General features: G+C 42.5%; 1 protein-coding gene across 2 annotated transcripts in view; it reads right to left on the bottom strand.

The window, feature by feature from the left end:
• CA8 (carbonic anhydrase 8) overlaps positions 1 to 24809 on the bottom strand; it is a 43947-nt gene that overhangs the window by 7396 nt on the left and 11742 nt on the right. For both annotated transcript variants that reach the window (XM_077932981.1, XM_077932980.1), the window contains exons 4-7: positions 7127 to 7222; positions 2501 to 2563; positions 2182 to 2230; positions 1414 to 1526 (exon numbers count right to left, since the gene is read on the bottom strand). In XM_077932981.1, the coding sequence (XP_077789107.1) occupies positions 1414 to 1526; positions 2182 to 2230; positions 2501 to 2563; positions 7127 to 7222 (321 nt within the window). The remainder of the gene's footprint in view (positions 1 to 1413; positions 1527 to 2181; positions 2231 to 2500; positions 2564 to 7126; positions 7223 to 24809) is intronic.

The raw sequence follows: 24809 nt of genomic DNA, 5'->3' as shown, positions 1-24809 counted from the left end.
GACTCAACATCATTCCGTGGGAAGCACTTCTCAGTCCTTACTTCAGTAGGAGAAGTGAATACCAGATATACTTAGCAACTGTTTACTCCGGACAACCATAACAGAACATAAATGGGCAGAGAAATCCTAAGGCGGTTAGCAGGGGGAGGATCTGGCAGACGTGCCCCTTCACTGGGTTCTTCTGATGAGGGGATTCCACCACCAGTGGCATGCGGTGAAATTTTTCGTAGGGGAACAGTTAGGGCCAGAGGTGCTAGCTTGCAAGGGGCATGGGGAGTCGGTGTCATGCATGGGGTGTTGTGATGTCCTGACGTTGTGCACATGAGCATCGTGCCTCCCTCCCTAAGCCAGGCAGAAGCTTCCCAGGCTTTGCTAAGGAGGTGCCAGGGCTCTGACAGGATGACTAAACTCCCCCCCCCCCGCCTCCTTCCAAAAGCCAGATGGGCTTTGGGAAGATGGTAGGACAGCTCTTGGGCCCATCAGAGACTTGCGCCTGCCTCCCTAAGCCGGGCAGAAGCTTCCCGGGCTTTGGGAAGGAGACACCAGGGGAACATTTAGGGGACTAGCCTAGTCCCCTTCGTCCAGTGACCACACTGGCCACCCCCATGGGGACCTCTGCTGCACCCACCCAAAGTGCAGCAGGTTGCAGGATACCATTGGAAGTTAAATGCTTAATGTAGAAGCACTCTCACACACACACATGCCAGCAAAGGTTTTGGGGTGGTCACACTGCTTCGTTTCACATTAGCTCATTTCTTGTAGCACCCTGCTGAAATCCCATAGCTTTGTATACCACAAATATCCTGGTTTAATTTTGGTTTTGTTGCGCTACAGCCCCTCTGGTAGGATTGCGGAAGTGTTGCAGAACAAAGTAAAGCTGAAGAAATGTACCACTAATGTACTGTTACTTTGTCAATACTATATGTTGCATAATGCATCCCCAATAGAACAGGAGCCCTGTGTCTGCGGGGGGGGGGGGTGTCAGACGTAAGCAGGCGGGCATGTTCAGTACCCACAGGAACCCTCACTGCACAAACACAGCTATTGTGTGCCTTTGTTCAAACAACTAGCAGTAATTATTTAAAGGCAGACGATGACAAGGGGCTACATTTCTTTTTTACTCTGTGATTTTTTTTTGTCTTTCCCATATATATATATATATATATATATATATATATATATATATATTTGGCGCATAGAATAAAAGTCAACAGAGTTCTTTTTTTTTCATTTCTGACCTTTCTATTGCTTTCAGTGACACAAAAGATTTAACCTTTATTTTAAAAGCCATGCTCCAACTGATCTAATGAGATCTTGAAGATGAAGCAGGTATCCTGCCCTGCAATATATTTTGCACGCTGTAACCTTTCACTCGGAATTACATTCTAAGGTCATTATAAGCACAGCCATTACCTGAAGTTGGGATACAGTTAAAGGATATCTAAATAAGATCCATGTAACACCTTCGCTGCAGGGGGGAACCGTGAGAGAGCCTTCGTACACCCAGTAATCTCGTAGCAGGGGGTCTGAAATTAAATGGAAGAGATTGGTTTGAAAACCTGCCATTATGCTCCATCTTTCTTTTTAAAATCAAGGGCATGATCCTGTCTTCAGTCTAGAGCTGTGCCAGGAGCAGCTGGCAGGGAGCATGTTGGAAAACTTTGCTGCAGGCACTTCATCCCCAAACTACATCCCTGCAAAGAGATGTTGAATGGAACATCAGACTGCAGCAAACTGCATCTGAATGCTTTTCCCAAGAAGGGTCTAAGATGGGCTGCAATCCCCACTGGCATGGGATACTCTCCTCTCGTCACGGACTACCAGCAAGGGCTTTCACTAGCATGCCCCTTCTCAGTTTATGTGTCTCTCTGTGCAACACCATACCATAACAAGGGCTTTCCTCAGTAAAGCCCAGATTTCCCCAAATCCAGGCTGTCTGAGCATGTCAAATATGAGGGTCAGCCTGTGCTCCTCACTTGCTGCCATCATTGTGCAAGGCGCATTCCATGGCCAGGTAACTACCTTCTAAAGAGGAAACATGCCTAGAGCAGTCATGGTACAGCCATGGGTTTGCCTCTATCAAAGCTTTCAGGGTCTGGCTGCAGGCACTGGCAGCACCACTCTTGGCCTCTGTAGTCTTTTGTACATGCATGGTGTTGTGGCATACAAATAAGCACTTACCTGGTAATAATGTGTTGGGATTAAAACACGGTATTGTCTTGGACTTTCCCTGAAAATTTAACAGAAATCAGTCTTGTCTCTCTTGTTTTTAAGAGAGAGCAGATTTTGAAACAATTGACTATCTAATAAAAATACCAAATTATAAGATAAATTATTTATCAAACTCTCTCTTTTCTATTTTTCTATTTTTACAAAATGATGCCGCCTATGTTGGATATAGCTAAGCTACTTAATAAATCAGAGAACTCAAATGTAGCCTGCAGCTATCATACTTAGTTCATTTCAAAACATTTTTAGAAAGCAGAATTAACAGCTTTACCTTATATTGGATGTCTTGCAGAATTTCAGTAACAGCCTTCAGGCCTGAATGCTCTTTTCCTATCTGAAACATAATGCACAATAAATAAAGATAAACGCACAGTATTCCCTCCTCTGATGAAACACAGGTTTCAAAGTTCTCAACAAGTGAAGTCAGTTCCGTATTCATTTCCACCAAATTGGATGACCTTTTGCATGACGTTCAAGCAAAGATGCAGAATGAAGTAATTGACAAAAAGGTAAATAGAGTGGACAAGATAAAAACAAGAGTACCAAGCTATCAAACCTCAGGATAAGCCAACTTGCTTGCCATAATCAAGCATCATTGCGTGACATAGAGAGCAAGGTTATCGTTTGCTCATCTCCCAAAAGTACACGGATAAAGTTCAGATCTTTGACTCCTCTTGTTCTGAGTGGATCTGCACATTACAAAGAGGGCAAGAGTAAATTATTTTACTCCTGGCACTGTATCCTGCCCTTCCTCTGAGCAGTTCAAGGTGGCATATATATATCCTCCCCACGCCCCCCCCCCCATCTTATCCTCACAACCACCTTAGGAGACTAGCCCAAGATTACCTTAGGGAGCCTCACTGCAGAGTTTGAGCCCCAGTTCAAATCTGATATAACCTACTACACAACTAGCACAACTAACTACTACACAGGTAGCTGAAGACCATATGCTATGAACCATGAGGATAATGTGCATGCCAACACCATACACCTCACTCGGGTTTTTGAGAGCTAGAAGTCTTTACAGAGAGCTGGTTCATTGTGACTGAAGAGGTCAGCATGGTTTCACTGAAAGCTGCCTTATACCATATATCCGGAGAAGGCCAGGAAGCGAGCCCTTCAGTCGCTTCAGTCATGTTGCGGGGGGTCCTGTGTACATATGGGGCTTCCATAACTCATGAGTAGGGTTGGAGGAGAACTTCAATCAGTTCACATTTAAAACTGAATTTGTCCAATTTGCACTTTCAAAAAATAATATGAGAACCATATCAAAGACATTCGTCAGCAGTTGCACTTATCAGAATTTTGCAGTGTAATTCTCCAACCCAACAACACTTATGAACATGTGTAAATCAGCGGGAAATGTAAATAAAAATGAATGCATTGCTGAAAATAACTTACAGAAATGCATTATTTTAGGGGAAATTGCTTGAAAAAATGTGTATGTTGGTCAAAACTGCATCCAGAACTGTGGTTATTAGGAGAAATTCTTCAGGATTTTTAAAAAAGAAAAATTCACAACTTGCTGGACAAATGTGGAGAACTGAATTTAAGATTGATAAAAATTAGAAACTAAGAAAACTCAAATGTGCCAAGCCTTCCCTCACCCCTCATGATAAAGTAAATGGAGGACACTCCCATCTCAACATTGCAGGGTACACGGGACTCTTGTCAGAAGATTTCTGTTACTTTAGATAACTTTGTTTCAGATGCCAAATTCAAACAACATGTTTAGAAGCATTTCAAGTGTCAAAACATTCACCCCAACCCAGCAAGAGGGATCCGTATGGTTAAACAACTTTATACATGTGTTGCCAGTGCAGACGTACCAATGCAGATTGCCATCTGTTCAGCTTAGCATCAGATTTGCTTTAAGCCATAGGCCATAACAAGAAAAATGTCAGACCAAAGTAACCACTTAAGCAATAAATAAATCTCAGCGATCAGGGAACAGAGACACAAACAGCAACTTTGAAACGTACACAGAAAGTTCTTTAAGAGCTTGCTTCTTGATTACTATCCATTTACGAGAATTGTAATAGATCTGTCATTGTTTTGCGGCTGTCAAGGCAAAAGTAGCCATGGTGCCAGGAATGTCTTTGTTTTCACTGGCCAGAAAAAATTCTAATTTTGTGCAGTGTTGACCAATATTCCTCATTTTTCAGCTGCTTGATAAGAAAGCTATTCCTTGAATATTTCAATGTAATGTAGGAAACTGTCTCATACTGAGTGACACCACTGCTCCATCTTGCTCAGTTGTGTCTACACTGACTGACAGCAGCAGCTCCCCAGGATTTCAGGCAGAGATGTCTCCTAGCCCTGCCTGGAGATGCTGGGGATTGAAACAGGACAACTACAGCTGGATGAAATCCACTGAGTGAAGTTGGCTTTCTTCTAGTAGGCCATTAAGCAAAGGGCACCCAACTCTCCATCTAGTTTAAGGATGCAGTGCAGAAACATTTTCAATTAAAATAAAAATACTGAGCAACGCAAAAAAGAAAAAAGGGGTGGGTGGGAGCCCCTTGATTAAATTGAATTGAAAAAGTGGAGAGAGATTATTAAGCTAAAGAGTTTTATTTAACAATTTTACAAAACTTTCTGAGTAACTCCAAGGTTAGTTCTGCTGAAATTGGAAGGCTGCTTCAGAAGCAATTATGGAACAGTCCTCTAGGATACAAAACCGAGTGAACTGAGAGCTGCTTCCATTATTTTTAACAGTCCTATTTCTGCATCAGGACCATAATCAATACACTTTTACATTCAAACAGTCTTGGAGGCATTTATAATCATATTATAAAACCTGACAAATTAATAGAAGCAAAAAAATAAATAAAAACCTAACCCAGAATCAATTTGAAACGTGAAGGACAACTTTCCCCACTCCATCCATACAATATTGAAATGGCACAACTACTTATGAAAAGGCAGCCTTCACCAACCTGGTGCCCCCTGGATATTTGAGACTACAACTCCCATCAACCGGCATCAACGTGTTCTTGCTGGCTTGGGCTGATGGGAATTGAAGCTCAAAATATGTGAAGGGTAGAGGGGTAGCCCAACCACCTGTTTGGGCTGCACAGAAGTCTTAGATTTGTGTAGTCTTCTTTGGCAACTCTGCTTCCAAGGTAATTTGTTCTGGCTAAAACTGCAATCCTAAGCATACTTAAGTAAAGGTAAAGGACCCCTGACCAGTCATGGCCAACTTTGGGGTTGCGGCGCTCATCTCGCTTTACTGGCCGAGGGAGCCGGCATACAGCTTCTGCGTCATGTGGCCAGCATGACTAAACTGCTTCTGGCGAACCAGAGCAGTGCACGGAAACGCCGTTTACCTTCCCGCCGGAGCAGTACCTATTTATCTACTTGCACTTTGAGGTGCTTTCGAACTGCTAGGTTGGCAGGAGCAGGGACCGAGCAATGGGAGCTCACCCCGTCGCGGGGATTCGAACTGCCAACCTTCTGATCAGCAAGTCCTAGGCTCTGTGGTTTAACCCACAGCGCCACCCGCGTCCTTAAGCATACTTACTTGGAAGTAAATTGAAATCAGTAGGGCTTACTTCCACATAAACATAGTTAGGGTCATGGTGCACAAATATGGCTCATAAAGGAGCATTTGCCTAGTACTTAAAGCAATAAACACTCGTGAATTCTTCTGCAGTAAAGTTGTTTTTCCACAGAAACCCCAGACAACCACTACACTCAAATCCAGTGCTTTTTTCTAGGGGGACGCAGGGGTCGCATACCCCTAAACATTTTCTGAATCTAAGTTTGGCCTCATTGAGGGGCAGTATTTCAATATGAGTAGGAAAATGAGAGTACCCCTAAACATTTTTTTAGGGAAAAAAGCACTGCCCACATCCCTTTCACTTTGACATAATCAAACCATTCTTTCTCTGTATATATTCCAAGCACTTAAATAGATAAGCAGCATGTTTTGTGTAAAGTTGAATTTAGATCGGCAATTTATATCTTAATATAAAACACCATTCTCACTTAGGAATGTTGGAGAATTCTGGGGGGAAATGGAAAGAGAAAGGGAAATTGGCATCAGTTTGCATGTTTGTCTGTGGTCAGGAACAGAAGTCTCTTCAGCGATTGGTAGTAGTTCACATCATCCTTGTTAGTACACATACAATACGTAATTAATGACTTAAAAAACATTTTGGCATTTCCTTTACGTGGAAATGAAAGGAAGTTACATAAATAGTTACACAAGTCATCCAACTTACATTAAATAGCAGACAGCAAGATGATTAACACAGTATTTGGCAGAAACCAAAGTGCAGTGGAATGGAAACAGTGCTGATGGAGATGAAAACAGATCAGAATGGGAATTGCTGCCTTAATTCATTCATTCATTGCATTATTCCTGTTCTGATTGCTGTATGTCATCTACAAACTCAAATAAACCACAAAGCTGAACTTTGAAAACCATATTCATGCTCTTCTGCAAAGAGATAAGCTCTGCCATATCATAAAAAATAAGTCCATTTGCAGCTGTCCTTATTTGAAATATTATCACTGCACATCCTAAGTTTCTTTAACCAAGTCATTAAATCTGATCCATTTTGATCCATTTTGATCTTGTAGACTTGTTCTAATGCCCACTACAAAATAAAAAATAATGTTATTTTCTCACCAGCCCACTAATAATCCCACATAATCATTTTCATTTCCAGGGACAATTTATAACCTAAGTTTGACTATGTTCAGAATGCCTTTCTCTTTCTTCTCTTAAACCTAGTATTTCAAGGTATTCTACTGCACACATGATGACATTTTTTGAACACAGCGTTTACAAGAAATAGTCATGATAAATGGTCATGAGCTGCCCGTGGCAAAAAAGCATCTAATGAATTTAATTATGATTATGATTATGACAAAGACAGTAGAAAGTTACCTGCACAAATAAAGCAATAATGGCTATGCCGTTCTTCTTCCCCACTGCTTCATCAATGTTGTGGTACATTGTGGAGTTCCAGTGAACTAGATGGAGCTAGGGAGAGAAACAGAGAGGGAGTTACAATATTTTTGTCCTATCTTAGCAGAGAAATTTCCAAAATGGTTCACAAAACAAATTTTAAAACTATCACATAGGAACAGTAATATAGCATAATCAAAAATACTAAAAAAAAAAAAAAAAAACCCCAAGCAAACACTGTAAAAGCCATAATAAATCAGCACGCTCCTTACGGGAAAATATTATTTCCCCACTGCACCTGAAAAAAAGGAGTTTGCGCCAGATTGCTCTTTTGGAATTTGGGGTGCTGCATCAGAAAAGTCCTTCTCTAGTAGCACAAAAGGGAATGGGAAGCTATAGCAGGCCTTCTAATAATATCATCAGTAAATTTGGCCAAGTTTACATAGAAAAAGGACATCCTTCAGATACCCTAGCCCTGGGACTCCTCTACACATGGTTTTTAACACTAAAACTGAGTTTTAAAGGGTTATGATATAGCCCATGGGTAGACAAACTAAGGCCCGAGGGCCGGATACGGCCCAATCGCCTTCTAACAGACAGTCTGGGAATCAGCGTGTTTTTACATGAGTAGAATGTGTGCTTTTATTTAAAATGCATCTCTGGGTTATTTGTGGGGCATAGGAATTCATTCATGTATTTTTTTCAAAATATATTCCGGCCCCCCACAAAGTCTGAGGGACAGTGGACCGGCCCCCTGCTGAAAACGTTTGCTGGCCCCTGATATAGCCATATACAGTGGTACCTTGGGTTAAGTACTTAATTCGTTCCGGAGGTCCGTTCTTAACCTGAAACTGTACTTAACCTGAAGCACCACTTTAGCTAATGGGGCCTCCCGCTGATGCCGCACCGCCGGAGCCCGATTTCTGTTCTCATCCTGAAGCAAAGTTCTTAACCTGAGGTATTATTTCTGGGTTAGCGGAGTCTGTAACCTGAAGTGTATGTAACCTGAAGTGTATGTAACCTGAGGTACCACTGTAATGTTCTTTAAAATGTTAATGATGTGTTATCAGAATGTGACACCAGAGGGTGCTGCAGAGCTTGCCCCGTCAAATAAGTGGGTAGACCTTGTAGAAAAGGAAGTGAAAACAAATGCCCTTATGTTTTAAAGTGATATAAAAAAAAAATATCATTCTAAGAACATTTAAAGAGTGAGTATAGATCCAGCCCTAGAGTGTTTAGGGCTTTCTCAGTTGTATTCCCACTGACAGTAGCTGGCAGCTAACGTGCAGATCTTATCTGCCCCATTCCTCCCCCTTGAGCCTTGCCCAGGGTGAGAGGCAAGCGTCCATATGCAGGAATGGCTCCCTCATGCCATTAAGCCCTGCTGCTGCCTACCAGAGTCCGGAAGAGTATATCACTGCATCCACTCTCAGAATTTGCAATAATCTTTTGCAAGTCTTGTTAACATGTGATAAAGGTATGTTAAGTGTCTTCATCAAGTATATGTTACAAGATGAAAAATGAATAGTGAAACCCAAGCTTCCAAAATTTAAGTGCCTAATTCTAAAGCACTCGCCACCAGGGCTGACCCACCCATAAAGGCAAGGTGAGGCAACTGCCTCAGGCAACCACCTTTGGCAACAGGGGCCACAGGGGCCACAGATCCCAATACAGTGGTACCTCGGGTTAAGAACTTAATTCGTTCTGGAGGTCTGTTCTTAACCTGAAACTGTACTTAATCTGAAGCACCACTTTAGCTAATGGGGCCTCCCGCTGCCGCTGCCGCCACCGGAGCATGATTTCTGTTCTCATCCTGAGGTAAAGTTTTCTCTAAACATGAGGTACTATTTCTGGGTTAGCGGAGCCTGTAACCTGAATTGTATGTAACCTGAGATACCACTGTATAGATCATTACCCCCCCCCCCCCCGTTCCTGATGTATTTCTTCACTTGCTCCTACTTTCCTGGCAGAGAGAGGGACGTCGTTTTGTGGTTCACCTCAGGCACCAAAATGTCTTGGGCTGGCCCTACTCGCCACCAGCTAGTTAAGTGCTGGACATTGAAAAATCTTCACCTGTAAGGTATTCAGAAAGTGTGGCATGTTGAATGAATATGAAGAAGCAAATTATGCTGTTATACTTCGCTCTTTTCAGTTGTTTGTCAATTTTACAAGCATGCTTAATTCTACCTTTGACTAATGTTAAATGATCCATTTAAATACCAAATCCTATGTTGACATTTCAGCCCCAGTCTCTTCTACAGGAAAAGCAATAGAAATGAAACCACATTATTCAGACGGGATATTGAAGTCTATGTGTGATGGGTGCCCCAAGACAAAATGGCAAATTTAGGTTGCACAATTACGGTTGATTTGGTGCTCTTGCAGAACAAACCCAGTTTCTCCTCTGCTCCCAAATCAGACAAGGAAAGTAATGGGGAAATGAACTGGAAAGTGTAGGATATGCAATGTCAGTCACATCTGCACTACACATTTAAAGCACTATTATACTGCTTTCAGTATCATAGGGAATCCTACAAACTGCAGTTTAAAGGTGCTGATCACACAAAGCTACAATTCCCATCCCAGGGCAATGTGCAGAGCGATTTAACTCTCTTCACAGAGAATTCTGGGATTTGTAATTCCCAGTATAATTTGGGGGAAGCCATGGCTGTTTAAAGTAGTATCATAGTGCTTTAAATGTATGGTGTGCATGTGGCCTAAGAGGTGGGCATGACTGTCATCTGACCTCTCTGCAAATGATTTGGAATGAATGCTTATTAAATAGTCAAAAAGAAATCAGGATGTATGCTTAATAAGCAGGTCCATCTGGAAGCAACCTGCATCTAATCTCCTAGAAAACTTGGTACAAAGAAATAAAGATTAATGCTGAATGAATGGATTGTCTAGGATTGTGCCTTTTATCGATTGCTTTTGCTCTTGATCGCCACAAGAGGGCACTCATGCCGCCTGATGAGCATAATATATACAGCGCGAAAAAGAAACTCCATGTATGGAAAGATACTCATTGAATTAAAGAGTTAACGTTTTAGCTACTGACCCTATTGGGAAAACAATGCTCAGTTCCACTCCTATTGTTATCTTGTTAAGGTCAACATATACCTTGCTGTAACAATGCTCCAATGGATAATAACCAAGTTTAGAGTGACCACTTTGCCACCTCTTGGATGGAGCTACCATGACTTTCTTGACGGGTCACATTTGAGAGGTAAGGATCTGAAGCAGACTCCCTCCCCACCCCCGCACCGAAGCCCCCAAAACTAATATATATCTGGGAGTTATTTTAGGATTCTTAAAAGAAAAGTATGTTTGTGTGTGTGCTCCATAAATGAGAGAAAATATTGTACTCCCCATTAAAAAGAGCCTAACTATTTTGTGCAGGGCAATCACATTTTATCTTTTAACCTGAAACACAAAACTTACTTATAATACTCCCCAAAAACTTGAGAGTAAGGCTCTGTATACACTGTCCTGTTTAATCTGCATCCGGGGCACTCCTGCTGCTGGTTTGGGAAGCGCTAGTCACTATATGGATCTTGTTGTTTCTTAGCTTTGCTTTAAGCAGGTAACGTTGTACTGAGATGGGCACTGGTTGTCACTTTGATTTTAATTTACAGTTTTAACTGTTTTGCTTTGCTTTGGGACACACCCAGAGAATTCCTGTTTTGGGAAGTGATATAAATGTAGTTAATAAATGAACAGACCCAATGTAACTGGCTTGTCCATGTTGCTACCCTCCCATGGCCAGTTATTCTGCATTGAACCAACTAAAAACAAGCAAGCCTGGTTTCCTTTCATGCACATAAAGTTCTGTTGGTTGGGTGTGTGCATATCCAATCATACTTGGAACATTTGGTCCTCTTCCTACTGATATTAATTCTGCTGCATCTTTCTTGTCATCCGTGGCCTTGAGAGGTCTTCTGCTAACTCCACCAGAGTGATTGGCCCCTTCCTAATTCTTCATTTTGCCAGTAAGGCAATATTTTTTGAGGACATATGTTCTCCAATTAAACCATTTCATTTCTTGAAGGACCTTACGTTGGCATTCATGACTCTCCTCTTCCACATTTTACCCTCGCAACCCTGAGACCTAGGCTGACAGGGAATAGCCCAAGGTCACCCAGGAAGATTTCATAAATGAGTGGTGATTTTAACCCTGTCGTCCTGCACTCTAATCCATTTACTATCACCCCACATTCTGGAAAGAAGGCATAGAAGCGAGTAAGTTGGTGGCAGGAGGAATAAAAGTTTAGGGGGGGACTTTGTTAAATAGTTCTGTGTGGCATCTTTAAGACTAACCAGTTCAGGCTCCAGTCCTATCTGGGAGCTATCCCCATGGAATTTAATTGGGCTTACTTCTAAGTAATATATGGTTATTGCAACATTATCCCATACTAGACATTGTGACAGCAGGGACCACTTCTAAACCAAGGTTGGACACACACACACACACACACAGAGAGAGAGAGAGAGAGAGAGAGAGAGAGAGAGAGAGAGATCATTATTTTCCATATATTCAGTAAGTGTTTTCCACTCTTCTTTAAATATAAGTTCTTCTTGTTCTTTTATTCTATGTGTTAAACCTGTAAGTTCTTCATATCCTAACATCTTAAGTTGCAAATCCTCTTTGTCTGGGACCTCACTTATTTTCCATTTGGGGGCTAACAAAACACAGACCACTGTTGTTACATACATAAATAAGCTTTTCTGACACCTAGGAATTTCTGTCAGGGTTATTCCTAATAAAAAGGACTCTGGTCTTTTGGGGAAGGTAATTGTAAACATTTTTTCCAACTCATTATAAATCATTTCCCAATATTCTTTTACTTTTTTACATGTCCACCACATATGAAAAAAGGCCCCCTCCTTTTCTTTACATGTCCAACACATATCTGATGGTACTTTATATATCATAGCCAACCTACTCAGAGTTAGGTACCATCTATGAATCATTTTCAAATAGTTAAGGTTGGACATTTTTCAGGTGAGTTAGGCACTAAGGGCTGTAGTGTCTACACCTTTGCATAGAATGAGAATGGGAAGAAAACCAGAACTTTGGCCTGCCCATGTGACCACATTGGCCCTGCCTAAATGGCCACTTTGGGCACAGGCCACCCTACCAGCTCTAGGGGTTGTCAGACACTACAGCTTAGCCTAACACCTCTTTTTAGATAGTGGGTCTGTTGGATAATTAAGCTGTACAACGCTTCTGAAATTCACAGCAATATTTAACCTGTTGCAGCTGTTCATGAAATCATCCAATTCATCTTTGAATAGATGGGGGGAGGGCAACATGGATGCATGGAGATATAATACACTTATATTATGCACATATAATACACACATATACATATTGCACTGATTTGACTGTATGGCTAGTAAACATCAATAACTGATGTGAATATGAACATGCATCTTTTCAAATAGCAGACTCAGATTCCAGGAATTTGCCATGATGTTGCACTGTCATCCATCATTCACAGTACAAACAAGCCAGAGATACCAGGAAAACAAGTGAAGGTTATGTACAAGTTGCTCAATCTAAGACTTTGATTTACAGTAGCTCCAAAGTTACTAAGGAACAGTGCTCGCTTCAGCAGCACATATACTAAAATTCAAAGTTACTAAGGAACAAAAACATACACAAAAAGCCACACAGCTATTGTGCTACTGAATTATTTCAAGTAGAAGTGGATTGGGATCTGAAAAAAAAATATTTGGCTGAATCAGCAAACATTTACAGAAAATGGTTACAATATTTGAGAGAGGGTCTTCTATGCCATAAAGTTGTTTGTGTTTAAAATACAGGGAAATAAGAAATTTTAAGCAACTAAATATCCCAGTTGTGGCTGGTATGAAATTGGAAAATTTCCATTTCAAAATTGGAAATGTAGGAAGGGGGAAAATGTTTCTTCTTTAGAAAAATTACATGCAAATAGCATAGTTCCCTGGGGAGATTATGGACTCTCCTTCCTTGAAGGTTTTTAATACTTCCTTTTAAGGTTGGACGGTCATTTGTCATGGATGCTTTAGTTGAGATTCCTACATTGCAGGGGGTTGGACTAGATGACCCTTGGGGACCTCTTCCAACTCTACAGTTCTATGACTTCAGACTTTTATGGGTGCTTCCACATGAGCGTTTATTGGAGGATCAGTGCTGCTCATGCATGAAAGGGTTTTTTGGCAGAATTTCTGTGGGTGCATTGGCATCAAAATGCCAGCCTGCACCCCCCCCCCATTTAATCTGGATTTACCCTCTGAAAAGATGGCAAGTTTAAAAATGCTGCTCCCACTTACCTGCTTGCAATATCCAATGAGCCATTTAGAAGGGCTCTGTATTTTGGAATACCAGAACAATTATTTTCAATATCAAAAGAAAATGGCCTGGAGAAAAGCAGTTCTTTAAATGGACTGTCAGTACTACTGATGAAGTTTTTCTCATTTAAAACAAAGCTTATTTAGACAGTATTTGCTTTTGAAAAATAAGCTTCATTTTTTAATATGGGGCTTGCAAAGGTTGTGAGTTCAGAGAACAGAAATATTATATTAAGATCTAAGAGCATGCACTTTAACCCTGTTACCAGAATACACACCAAGAAGCCCAGCCAGGAAATACTAGCTCAGGTGCCTGAACTCAGACATCCAGGAATACAAACTGAAGATTGAAATGTAGCTCTCTTGTTCCTCCAAACTGTTCCTAGCTGACCATATCCTCCAAAGAGCAATGAGGTCAATATGAACCCCGCCTCTCTCATTTCCTTCCGTCATTCTTGAAAAGTACATCATTTGTGACAAGCTTCTGTGTAGCAATGCCCTGTGAAAAAGCCACAGCTCGTTTCCTCTTACTACAGCACCCCAAACAAATGTAAGCATATTGCAATTTGCATACTAAGGCAAGAACGCTGATACTTAGCTCTGCAATTAGGGATTGTACCCAGGGAAAGATGAGCCATTTGTAGCTCACACTGCATTGGACTGGAAGCAAGTGGAAGCATTTCTCCCCTGAATGCAGGAAAAAGCTTGCTTCCTTTCCAGGCCAATCTGAATTTGATCTACCACCTCAAAGGATAGCTTCACCAAGCAGGAGATGGAAATCTCCTGGCAGTGCAAAGCAGGCCTAGGTACACTTGCCCTGGGCCTCAGAGGGCTAAGCCCATGGGGGTCCTGCCATTAACCAGCTGCTTTTCTGTTTGAGTTTATAACTGCATTCAAACAAGACTCCTTCCTTGGGCCTCAGACAAGCTTTGCATGGGCCTGGTGCAGAGTAATCTGCAGGCAGCCAGAGATCATGGGAGCTTTGGACAAGTTAGTACAGCCAAATAAGGTCTCTCTTTCAAAAGCTTTGACACTGGATTGCTCAGAGTAGTGCACAGAAAGGGCCTACCACAAAGAAAACCACACAGTGTGGGACAATGGTTTTAAGGGGTGCAGATTTTTTTCCCCATTGATGCAATTCAAATGGAGACAGTTGAATCAAATGTGCTGCTGGCAAAAACACAAAAGGAAAGAAAAACCACAGGTAGAAGACAAACAGCCCAATATCACCACCACCAAGGAGCCCCGGGCCAAAAAAGAAAAAAAAAGACCTGGGTAGACATTTGCTTCTCATTTGTTTGCTTCCTCCTTTTCCTTTCCTGGAATTTGAAAGGAATGGGTGGGGAAAAATGAGTATTGGAGGAAAGGCCAGTAGGAGGCAAGAAGCTGGGGGTGCTTCTCCAGGGGTCCTGGTGCTTACCTCTTCTTTGAGAATCCCAGAGGTATACATATTCAGGCCCAAGCTCAAGGAGTTTTCATCACATTTATGGTATATGAGCAGGACATGAAACAGAAACTATGGTAGGAAGCTGGCTCAATAAGTTCAGCTGTTTCTCTCCCACCCCCTTTGAAAGATCGGTTCACATCATTTGCTAGAAGTATAAGAAACTGGTAAGGACACAGTGACCCTGGATCTGGGCACCAGACGCCAGCACATCACAGGAAGTCTGTGGCAATTCCACGCCATTAGTCCAGACAGACTGAAGAGGCTTAGAGCAGAGGTCTCAGCACCCACTGCACGAAACCAAGACTAGTAGAGGGATTCAGATGGTAGGTCCTTCCTCTTCCTAGAAGCACATTTCGGGCAGCATTCATTTCAAAGCACATTTAAAGCACATGACTCCCCCCCCCCCGAGTCCTGGAAGCAGTAGTTTGTTAAGGGTGTTTGGAACTATGGTTCCCAGGGTTCTTTGGGGGAAGTGATGTGCTTTAAACGTATGATGTATACACTTAAACCAGGCATAGGCAAACTCGACCCTCCAGATGCTTTGAGACTACAATTCCCATCATCCCAGACCACTGGTCCTGTTAGCTAGGGATGATGGGAGTTGTAGTCCCAAGACATCTGGAGGGCCGAGTTTGCGTATGCCTACTTACACCTATAGCCTTGGTGCTATAGGTGTAGGAAGAAGCAGCAATTGAGAAATACACCATTGTGAAGTAGGATGACAAAATTCTGGAATGATGGGTAGATCCACAACAAAAATTTAAAGAACATCCAATGCACTTTTAAAACACATGACATTCCTCAAAGAATCCTGGGAACTGTAGTTTTGTCCTTACAGAAATACATTTGGCCAGCACCCTTAACAAACTTAAAGAACTACAACTCCCAGGATTCTTAGATGTGCTTTAATGTATAGGGAAGATCTGAAACACACCTGGACAAATATGTTTGTAAATTTATTCTGTGGTACCGGTATATATCATTACACCAGGGAGAGAGACATTGTGGCTCTTCAGATGTTGTTCTGACAACTCCCATCAGCCCCAGCCAGCTTTGTTTATTAGAGTCGGAGTCCAACAACAGCTGGAGGGCCACAGGTTCACCATTCCTGCCTTACACTCCGTTTTCTAATTTCTTTATTTAAAATTCTGTGCTGCCAACATTAAGGGGGGGAATTGTGGCAGTGAACATCATAAAATCAATTGCATTCATAAAGCAAATACAAAACACATGTAAACACTGGATCAGATTAATACAGCAACATAACTAGATCACCCCGCAGGGAAAGCTTAGGTGAACAGATAAATTTTAAGTAGATGCATAAATGCTAATACTATAGGCATTATTATTTGAGCTAACAAGGCTGGGTTTTTTGTAAGTTAAGGTGTTGAATTGGGAATACATTGCATACAAGTGACTTTAATGGTGTGCTAATATGAACCTACCTAAACCCTTAGATTGTCATCAGAGGTCCCACCTCAGCTGTAGCTCCCTGTCTGTGGAATACTCTCCCCAGTGAGTTTTGCAGGGCACTAACAGCATGTATGGGTGGCTCCATAGCTCAGTGGTCTTGTAAACTAGGGGTCATGAGTTCAATCCTCACAGGGGACGCGGGTGGCGCTGTGGTCTAAACCACAGAGCCTCTTGCGCTTGCCGATCAGAAGGTCAGCAGTTCGAATCCCCAAAACAGGGTGAGCTCCCATTGCTCGGTCCCTGCTCCTGCCAACCTAGCAGTTCGAAAACACGTCAAAGTGTAAGTAGATAAATAGGTACTGCTCCGACGGGAATGTAAACGGCGTTTCAGTGCACTGCTCTGGTTTTGGTGTTCCTTTGTGCCAGAAGTGGCTTAGTCATGCTGGGCACATGACCTGGCAAAGCTGTCTGCGGACAAACACCGGCTCCCTCGGTCTGTAAAGCGAGATGAGTGCCGCAACCCCAGAGTCTTCTGCGACTGGACTTAGCTGTCAGGGGTCCTTTACCTTTAACAGGTTTTTGGTGCCAAATAAAATCTTACCTTTCCCCCAGGACTTTGAAATACTGTTGTTTTTGTTTTATTGTTAGTGTGCTGTCAGAGCTTCTCATTGCTTTGGGGGGGGGGGGGTTGTATTGTTTTTTATATGTTGTAGGAACTGTTAGTGTTTTCTATTACAGTATTTTTTCTATGGTATGTTTTTAATTGTAAGTAAATCTCTTGGAGACCTTTGGGGCTTATTGAGCCAAATATAGGAGTTGATTTCAGCATAGTAGTAATACCTAGATGACCTCTTGAACCTACAAATGCTACAGTGATTTTAAAAGCCTTTGCTATTTAGCCTAATAGAAGCAATGGTGGGAAGCTATATCTGTTGATCAATAGCTATTATAAACTACTTAACATTTTAGCAAAATGTAAAGTTGGAAAACCAGCTTCTATAAATAAAAATAACATCTAGTAATTTACAAGAATCTACATTAGTACAAAGTTGAAAACTTATCTACGGTAGATCAATTGAGAAAGCCACTAAGGATCCTGATATGATAACTGAGCTCCATATCTTCACAGGAGTTCATTCTGACTTGGTGATACTAGAGCATTCAATTTCAATAAAGGTGATTTAAAACAATATATGTTAGCCATTAACCGCCTGGAGGAGGAAAGGAACAGAATTAAAATTCATAGAATCAGTATGTGGGCTGCTTAAGAAAACAGCGTAGTGGTATTTTGGCATTGCCCAAAACAAAAAAAAGAGCATTTTGCATCAAATAGGAAATGGAGAATGGCAAGGGGCAAGAGTTCAGCAGAACTAAAGATGCATGTTTTAAAAGTGAAATTTAGCCAAAGAGAAATAAAACTGAACAAATGCAAATCTGGGGGAAATGTAGGCTGTCTTTACTGTTCTCCTTTCTCCATGGCAGCAGATATTTTACAGGCTGTGGGAGCAACACTGATTCTGTTGCATTAAAGGGGGCTGTGACTGAAGCCCACATGGTCTATGAAGTGGGGAAAGAATAACCATTGGGTAACCTGACCCTTTGTTTTGGTGAAGTAAAGAATCCAATATTATCAGCAAAGCTCCTAAGCTGTGATGGACTCATAGCTTAATTGTAGACCATGTGCTTTCAGTCGTACCTCTGGTTACATACTTAATTCGTTCCGGAGGTCCGTTCTTAACCTGAAACTGTTCTTCACCTGAAGCACCACTTTAGCTAATGGGGCCTCCTGCTGCTGCCGCGCCGCCGGAGCACAATTTCTGTTCTTATCCTGAAGCAAAGTTCTTAACCCGAGGTACTATCTCTGGGTTAGCGGAGTCTGTAACCTGAAGCGTCTGTAACCTGAAGTGTATGTAACCCGAGGTACCACTGTATTCATAAGTTCAGTCTATTATCTCTCCAGCTGAAATGCAGCAAAATTGGGAAAATTCTCTGTGGGACACTAGGTAGATAATAGTAGGCCTTACAGCTGGCATCTGTCTGTCTCGGGAGAAAATAGAGGAGTGCACCTTTGGGGATGAAGTCAAATGGTTGAAGAGTTCCAGTGCCCACTTTGGCTGTAGAGACCAATACAGAAGAGACATGTTTTGTTGAAGCTGGGGCAGATGCTTGTTCCCTCTGCACTCCTCCCAGTGGTCATTTCTCCTCTGGTCACTGCTGTGGATACACAATCTGACGGTCTGTCTCCAAGCACTGTACAGTGGTTACCTCGGGTTAAGAACTTAATTCGTTTTGGAGGTCCGTTCTTAACCTGAAACTGTTCTTAACCTGAGGTACCACTTTAGCTAAGGGGGCCTCCCGCTGCCACCGCCACGTGATTTCTGTTCTCATCCTGAAGTGCAGAGTGTTTGAAGACCGGGACATTTGCAGGGAAACCAAAATGCTTGTTTACAAAGCTATTGTACTACCAACTTAACTGCATGCTTGTGAAACATGGACCACTTATAAATGTCATCTCCAACTCCTCAAAAGATTCCATCAGCGGTGTCTCAATTTTGCACATCACCTGGGAAGACAGGCGAACTAATGCCAGTGTACTGGAAGAAGCAAAGCTCACCAGTGATTCTTCAACATCAACTTCGTTGGACTGGCCATGTTGTGCGGATGCCTGATTATCATCTTCCAAAGCAACTACTCTACTCCCAACTTAAAATTGGTAAGCGTAATGCTGGTGGTCAACATAAGAGGTTCAAAGACTCTCTCAAGGCAAATCTTTAAAAATGTAGTATAAACACCAACAACTTGGAAACACTGGCCTGCCAGCACTCCAGTTGGAGAACAGCCTTTATTAAAGGTGTCATGGGCTTTGAAGATGCTCAAACTCAGGACAAAAGGGAGAAGACATGCTTGGCAAACCCTCACCATGATCAACTCCCACCTGGAAACCTATGCCTCCACTGTGGAAGGACGTGTGGATCCAGAATTGGCCTCCACAGTCACTTACGGACTCACTGTTAAAACTGTGTTTATGGAAGACAATCTTACTCAGCTATGAGTGATCCCTAAAGAAGAAGACTGGTGTAGCTGTAGCCACAAGCATTACTATAGCAGCAGTCCATCTAAGTAACTACATGGCACAGATGAACATGGAAATGGAACAAGGAAGGAAGATGCAGCACCAACAACAGTTCCTTACAGCTTTCCAAAAGCCACTGGAGCACCCCTGCCTCCATGCATGATGCATCTGATTGTAGACTCTACAAAAGTTCAAGCTGCAATAAATTAGTTAGTTTTCCCAGCTGGCCACGGGAATCTTTGTTCTGTTAGCTGCAATAGATAATTACATGGCAACTTTCCCAGAACTTGCCTGCACTGTGCCAGTGAAAAGGCATCGCAGCAAAGCATTTTCAACAAGCAAGTGGAGAAAAACTGTAGGGTTCTGCCCGCTGTATGTAACTTGCAACTGGGCAAAGTTCCTCCCTGAAGTGTAGCAGCTGAACTGGCAGCATAACATCACACTGCCAGTCTGTAAAACCATTGGAAATTTCTTACATATTATATGGATCTTAGTGTTAGTGGTTATAACTGAAAAAGAAATTAAAGGAATCATGGTTCAACACCTGATTAAATCTAAGTATTCTTATATAGTCATCTCAAAGTAGCAGGATTTGAATGGTTTTTGCTTGATTGGACAATGGAGATTCCAGCCCATGTCATCCTAAGAAATTACCGTAAGTGGTACTAAATCATCTTATTTAAACTCTGGACAATTTGTTCCACTCTGAACCTCAATGCACTTCATGAAAACAAAATCCTATGCAATCTAAATCTTTGATCTGAACATTTCAGTGTTCTGGGTAGTAGGTTGACTGACTCCACCCCACCTTACAGCTGGATTCCTGGCAAAGTGTCTCTTTGATTCCAAATAATTGCCATTTATTGAGTCTATGGGCAATTTTTCAAAAGATATTATGGCACCATGGCTTCCATTTATTTCAAGCTTCTGCTCAAATTCTGAATGAGTACAAGTGCTCATTGTCATGGCCATTGACCAGGACTCCTTGGAGGCACTGTCCTTCAACTGCTGCAGCTCTGAGGAGGAAATGGACCCACCCCCTGGTTTGTACAATGTGGGTCTGCAGGCACCAGAGCCTGCCTCCCTTCCTCTGAGCCATGAGGAGACATTGGTGCCACCAGACTCTGATGGGCTGGTCCACAGACGCCTTAGGGCAGGGGTCTGCAACCCGCGGCTCCGGAGCCGCATGTGGCTCTTTTACACCTTTGCCGCGGCTCCGGGGCGGATACTAGTGAGGGGAGGAGGTGCATTGTGCGCCCCGACACTCCCCACTGTGGCGGGCGCTGTACTGGCTGTGACGTCGCATGGGGGCGGTGCGTGCATTAGTCACGCACCGTCCCAGTGTCACCTTCCCGCCCGCTGTCAGATCGCGGCTCCGGAGATATATTTGTTTTAAATGTCGCAATGGTTTTGCGGCTCCCAGTTGTTGTTTTCTTTGGAAACGGGTCCAAGTGGCTCTTTTTGTCTTAAAGGTTGCAGACCCCTGCCTTAGGGGCTCCAGAGAGCCCTGAATGGGAACCGCTCCCCACCTCAATGGAATGACAAAAGAAGGTTCCAGCCCTTTAAATGTCAAGCGGTGAGGCCTCCAGTCAATGACTATGTATCCCTGCCAGAAATTCAACCAGTTGCTCCAAGACCTCACTAAAACAACTTGAATGTTTGACCCCAGCTTCAGGGGCACAGTTGGTCATCCTGAACCAACACCTTGACTCCATCTCCAAAGTTTTGCCTTGCCAGTCAGGAACTACTAACCTTCTCTGTTGCACCATCATTTCTCTCCGAAGTAGTGAGCATCCCTGTGGATTCTAGGCAATCCTATTTTCAATACTTTTTTGGCTAATAAAAGTTTCAGAGTAGACATGCTGCTTTGTTCCCAATCGTTGCTGAAACTCTGCGACTTTTCATACCACAGATATTTTCGGGGTGTGCTTTTGTCCCACTTTCGTTGTGCTGTAGCACAATGGTGCTCCTCCTCCAGAGAGCAATAATGCTGTCTCATTGGGGAAGCATTGCAGAACAATTTAACGGAATGATTTCTGGACGGTCCAGTATAATCCCACCATTAATGCACATCAATGCACATGTACATCAATGACATGTTGCCAAATTCTCACACACACACCCCAAAAAAACCACCAGCATGGAAGAGCCCTTTGAAGAGTTGTTAGGTATGAACAAAAAATTGTTCACACTTTAAAAAAATAGATTTTTTAAAAAAAGGATATACAGACCTTTCCCCAAACTGTCATGAGGAATGCACATGAACAAAGCCTTCCCAAAAGAACAGAATATTAGAAACAGTTAAAAATATTGATGCAGAAGAAAGGCGGTGTTCTTCACTTTCTCCCCGCATCCTTAGAGATGGATCAAGTAACTCTGATAAAACTCTACTGCTCACGTAGATGGCTAGCTTACTGTGCAATCAGTCCTGCCAGCCTACAGCACTTTGGGGCTCATCCTCAGAGCTATGCATTTTATGCAGTTTATTTATACTTTGTCTCCCAAGACAGCTCACAAAAAGTTAAACATTACAATAAAGCAGATGCATACAGTGTCTCACCAGTTTGGAGCTGACTGGGCAGCGTGCTTCACAGCCAGTTCCTCTCTGGCGTGGCAACATCGAGCTTCAGTGCCAACTATGCAGTAAGGAGAGGGGGTGGCCCCTAGGTTGTCGCCATCCCCTTCCACAAAAACCCTTTCCAATAATTGCCTTAAAGAACCACAAGTTCTCAGCCTCCTGGCTCACTGAAAGCTTTTCATGAAAAGGATCCCCATTGAATATAAAAGCTATCCATTTTCAAAGGACTTATAACGAAATCCTGCTAAAGATCACTCTGTTTAGGCTGCAGCTCTATATACCCACTTAAAGGTAAAGGTAAAGGTAGCCCTGACCATTAGGTCAGTCGCGGATGACTCTGGCGTTGCACGCTCATCTTACTCTATAGGCCAAGGGAGCTGGCGTTTGTCCGAAGACAGCTCCTGGGTCATGTGGCCAGCATGACTAAGCCACTTCTGGCGAACCAGAGCAGCGCATGGAAACGCCGTTTACCTTCCCGCCAGAGAACCTATTTATCTACTTGCACTTCGATGCGCTTTCAAACTGCTAGTTTGGCAGGAGCAGGGACCGAGCAACGGGAGCTCACCCCGTCACGGGGATTCGAACTGCCGACCTTCTGATCGGCAAGCCCTAGGCTCTGTGGTTTAGACCACAGCGCCACCTGCGTCCCACTTACCTGGGAGTAAATCCCCTTGAAAAGTAAGCCCAGCCGTGTATAATGATCTAAGCCCATGACATGCCAAATTATGAAAGATAGCAGTGCACACCCAGAAATGCCAGGCATGAGTGAGCTTACAACTTGAAATGAGAGATAGCAAGCAAATACAATAGACAAGCCTCAAACTAACAGTGAAATGTTATTGCAGTAAACATAGCAGCAACTCAGTGAGATGAAGCTGATTATATGTCTGGAATGATAAAGTGGGCAAAAGCAGGAAAGCTCTGAATAGGAAAAATGGCCAGTTTGAGAGAATGGATTTGTTGATGGGATAGTGCCAAATCAGTGTTTGTTCAGAACATTGGTTTTGGGGAAACGATGAATAGTTAATGATATGGAAATCTCAGAGACCACTGGAATTATTTCGTGCTTAATTGAATGGGGCATTAAGCACCACGCAGAGCACAGATTTTACACCATTCCTATCCACAGAGCAGCTGCAACAGTTTTACAGGCAATGAAGTTAAGATTTGTTGTGAATTTGGAGCAAATGGTCAGACAGAATGCTTGCCTGAAATTCAAAAGATTTCAAGAAGTAAACTGACCTGATCCATTCGCTCTTCTTAACATTTCAGGAAAAGTTCTATGTACAATGTTAACAACTGCAACAGCAACAACAAAAGTTCTGGTGCAGGGAAACAATTGTGGAAGATAAAGTAGAAGTGGGATATCTTTACTTTAATCAAAGAGTGTACATGTTAGTAACCTCATTTCAAACCAAACAGAATAATTTTTTTTAAAAGTATTATGGCATTATCAGAAGAACTTCCCACAAGGGCAGAGATTTAATATGGTAAGATGTTGTATGCTAGTCCAGGCTAGTCCAGACTAGGTACCTTGTCAGGGACAGGTTTCCAGAGTCTCGGTTCTTTGGCACTACCTAAGATCTGTTTCCTTTCCTCAGCTCCCATTTCCTGAGGGTGGATCGGCTTAATTTGTACAGCACACACCTAATGGGACTGCCATGTAATGCTGGAAAAGAATTTTCAGCCTAGCAAACTATGTAGCAGGAGGGAATTTTATTTTTCATGAATATGAGATTAGAGACCATGCTTTTGACTTAGGCAACATGGTCTAATGAACAAAGCACCCTGGGGTAGATCTGTTCCGGCTACTTTTGTAGCACACTGTTAATTTTCAGCAAAGCATGAAACGTCTCATGTCACCTTATCCACTTCTGGAAGGCAATCAGAAGCCGTGTGGCTTCTTATGAGAAGCTACACACCACTGCTTTCTTTATCTTCAGACCCATTGCTGCCTCGGCTAATGTAAGAGGAATAACACTGAGCATGGCGATAGGATACGAAGCCTACTCCTAACAATCAGTCCCTCTGGAAGGGCAGCCAACCACCAAAGGCTTCCTCTTTGAATGTGCAGCACAGAGAGGTTATGCTTTCATGCCAGTCTGCACACTTCACTAGCTGCATTCACGTATCCCCGTTGCCCTGCTGCCCTGACTTGGAGGAAAGAAGGATAGATGACTCATTCATCCACAAACCCCTTTTAATCCCTACACACAAACCCTTTTATTCTGGTTTTGCTTAGAAATCCGAGGTGCCACAAAAAGTTGAGAAGAGGGGAAAGAGGGGCAGTGAGGGTACCACTATAAATCTCTGCTCTGCAGTTCCCTGTACTATTTCAGCAGCCTAGCTGTGGCAATATTGTTGTGTTAGATTTAAACAGCATCACTCTCACTCTCTTGTCTTACATTTATGTGCAGAACAGATCAAAAGAAAAACACCACTTCCAATCAAAATTCTAATGTTATTGTTTCAAATGTAGCCGTAGAGCAGTTAGAAGGATCTGTTGTTTGTTCTGTGTGCCTCTGTAGGTTTGCAGCATCTGTCTATATCTATGCAAAGAAATAGCTCTGGAAAATATGGAGAATCTGGAGCCTTAAAATGATACGTCTTTTCACTTTCAGCTCTTCTGTGATCTGCTTACTTCCATAGGGTTCAATACTGCTTTGAGTGGTATAATACTGCTTTAAATGTATAGTGCAGATGGGTTCCTAATTCATGGCCTTTTTCACTATGCTATTATACTGCTATTTAAAATATTATTTGAAGTATTTTAAATTAGCATCGATGCATATATATATATATATATATATATATTTGC

This window comes from Podarcis muralis, chromosome 8 (genome assembly GCF_964188315.1).
Source record: "Podarcis muralis chromosome 8, rPodMur119.hap1.1, whole genome shotgun sequence".
Taxonomy (NCBI): Eukaryota; Metazoa; Chordata; class Lepidosauria; order Squamata; family Lacertidae; genus Podarcis; species Podarcis muralis.
This window is presented reverse-complemented; position numbering and strand designations above follow the sequence as displayed.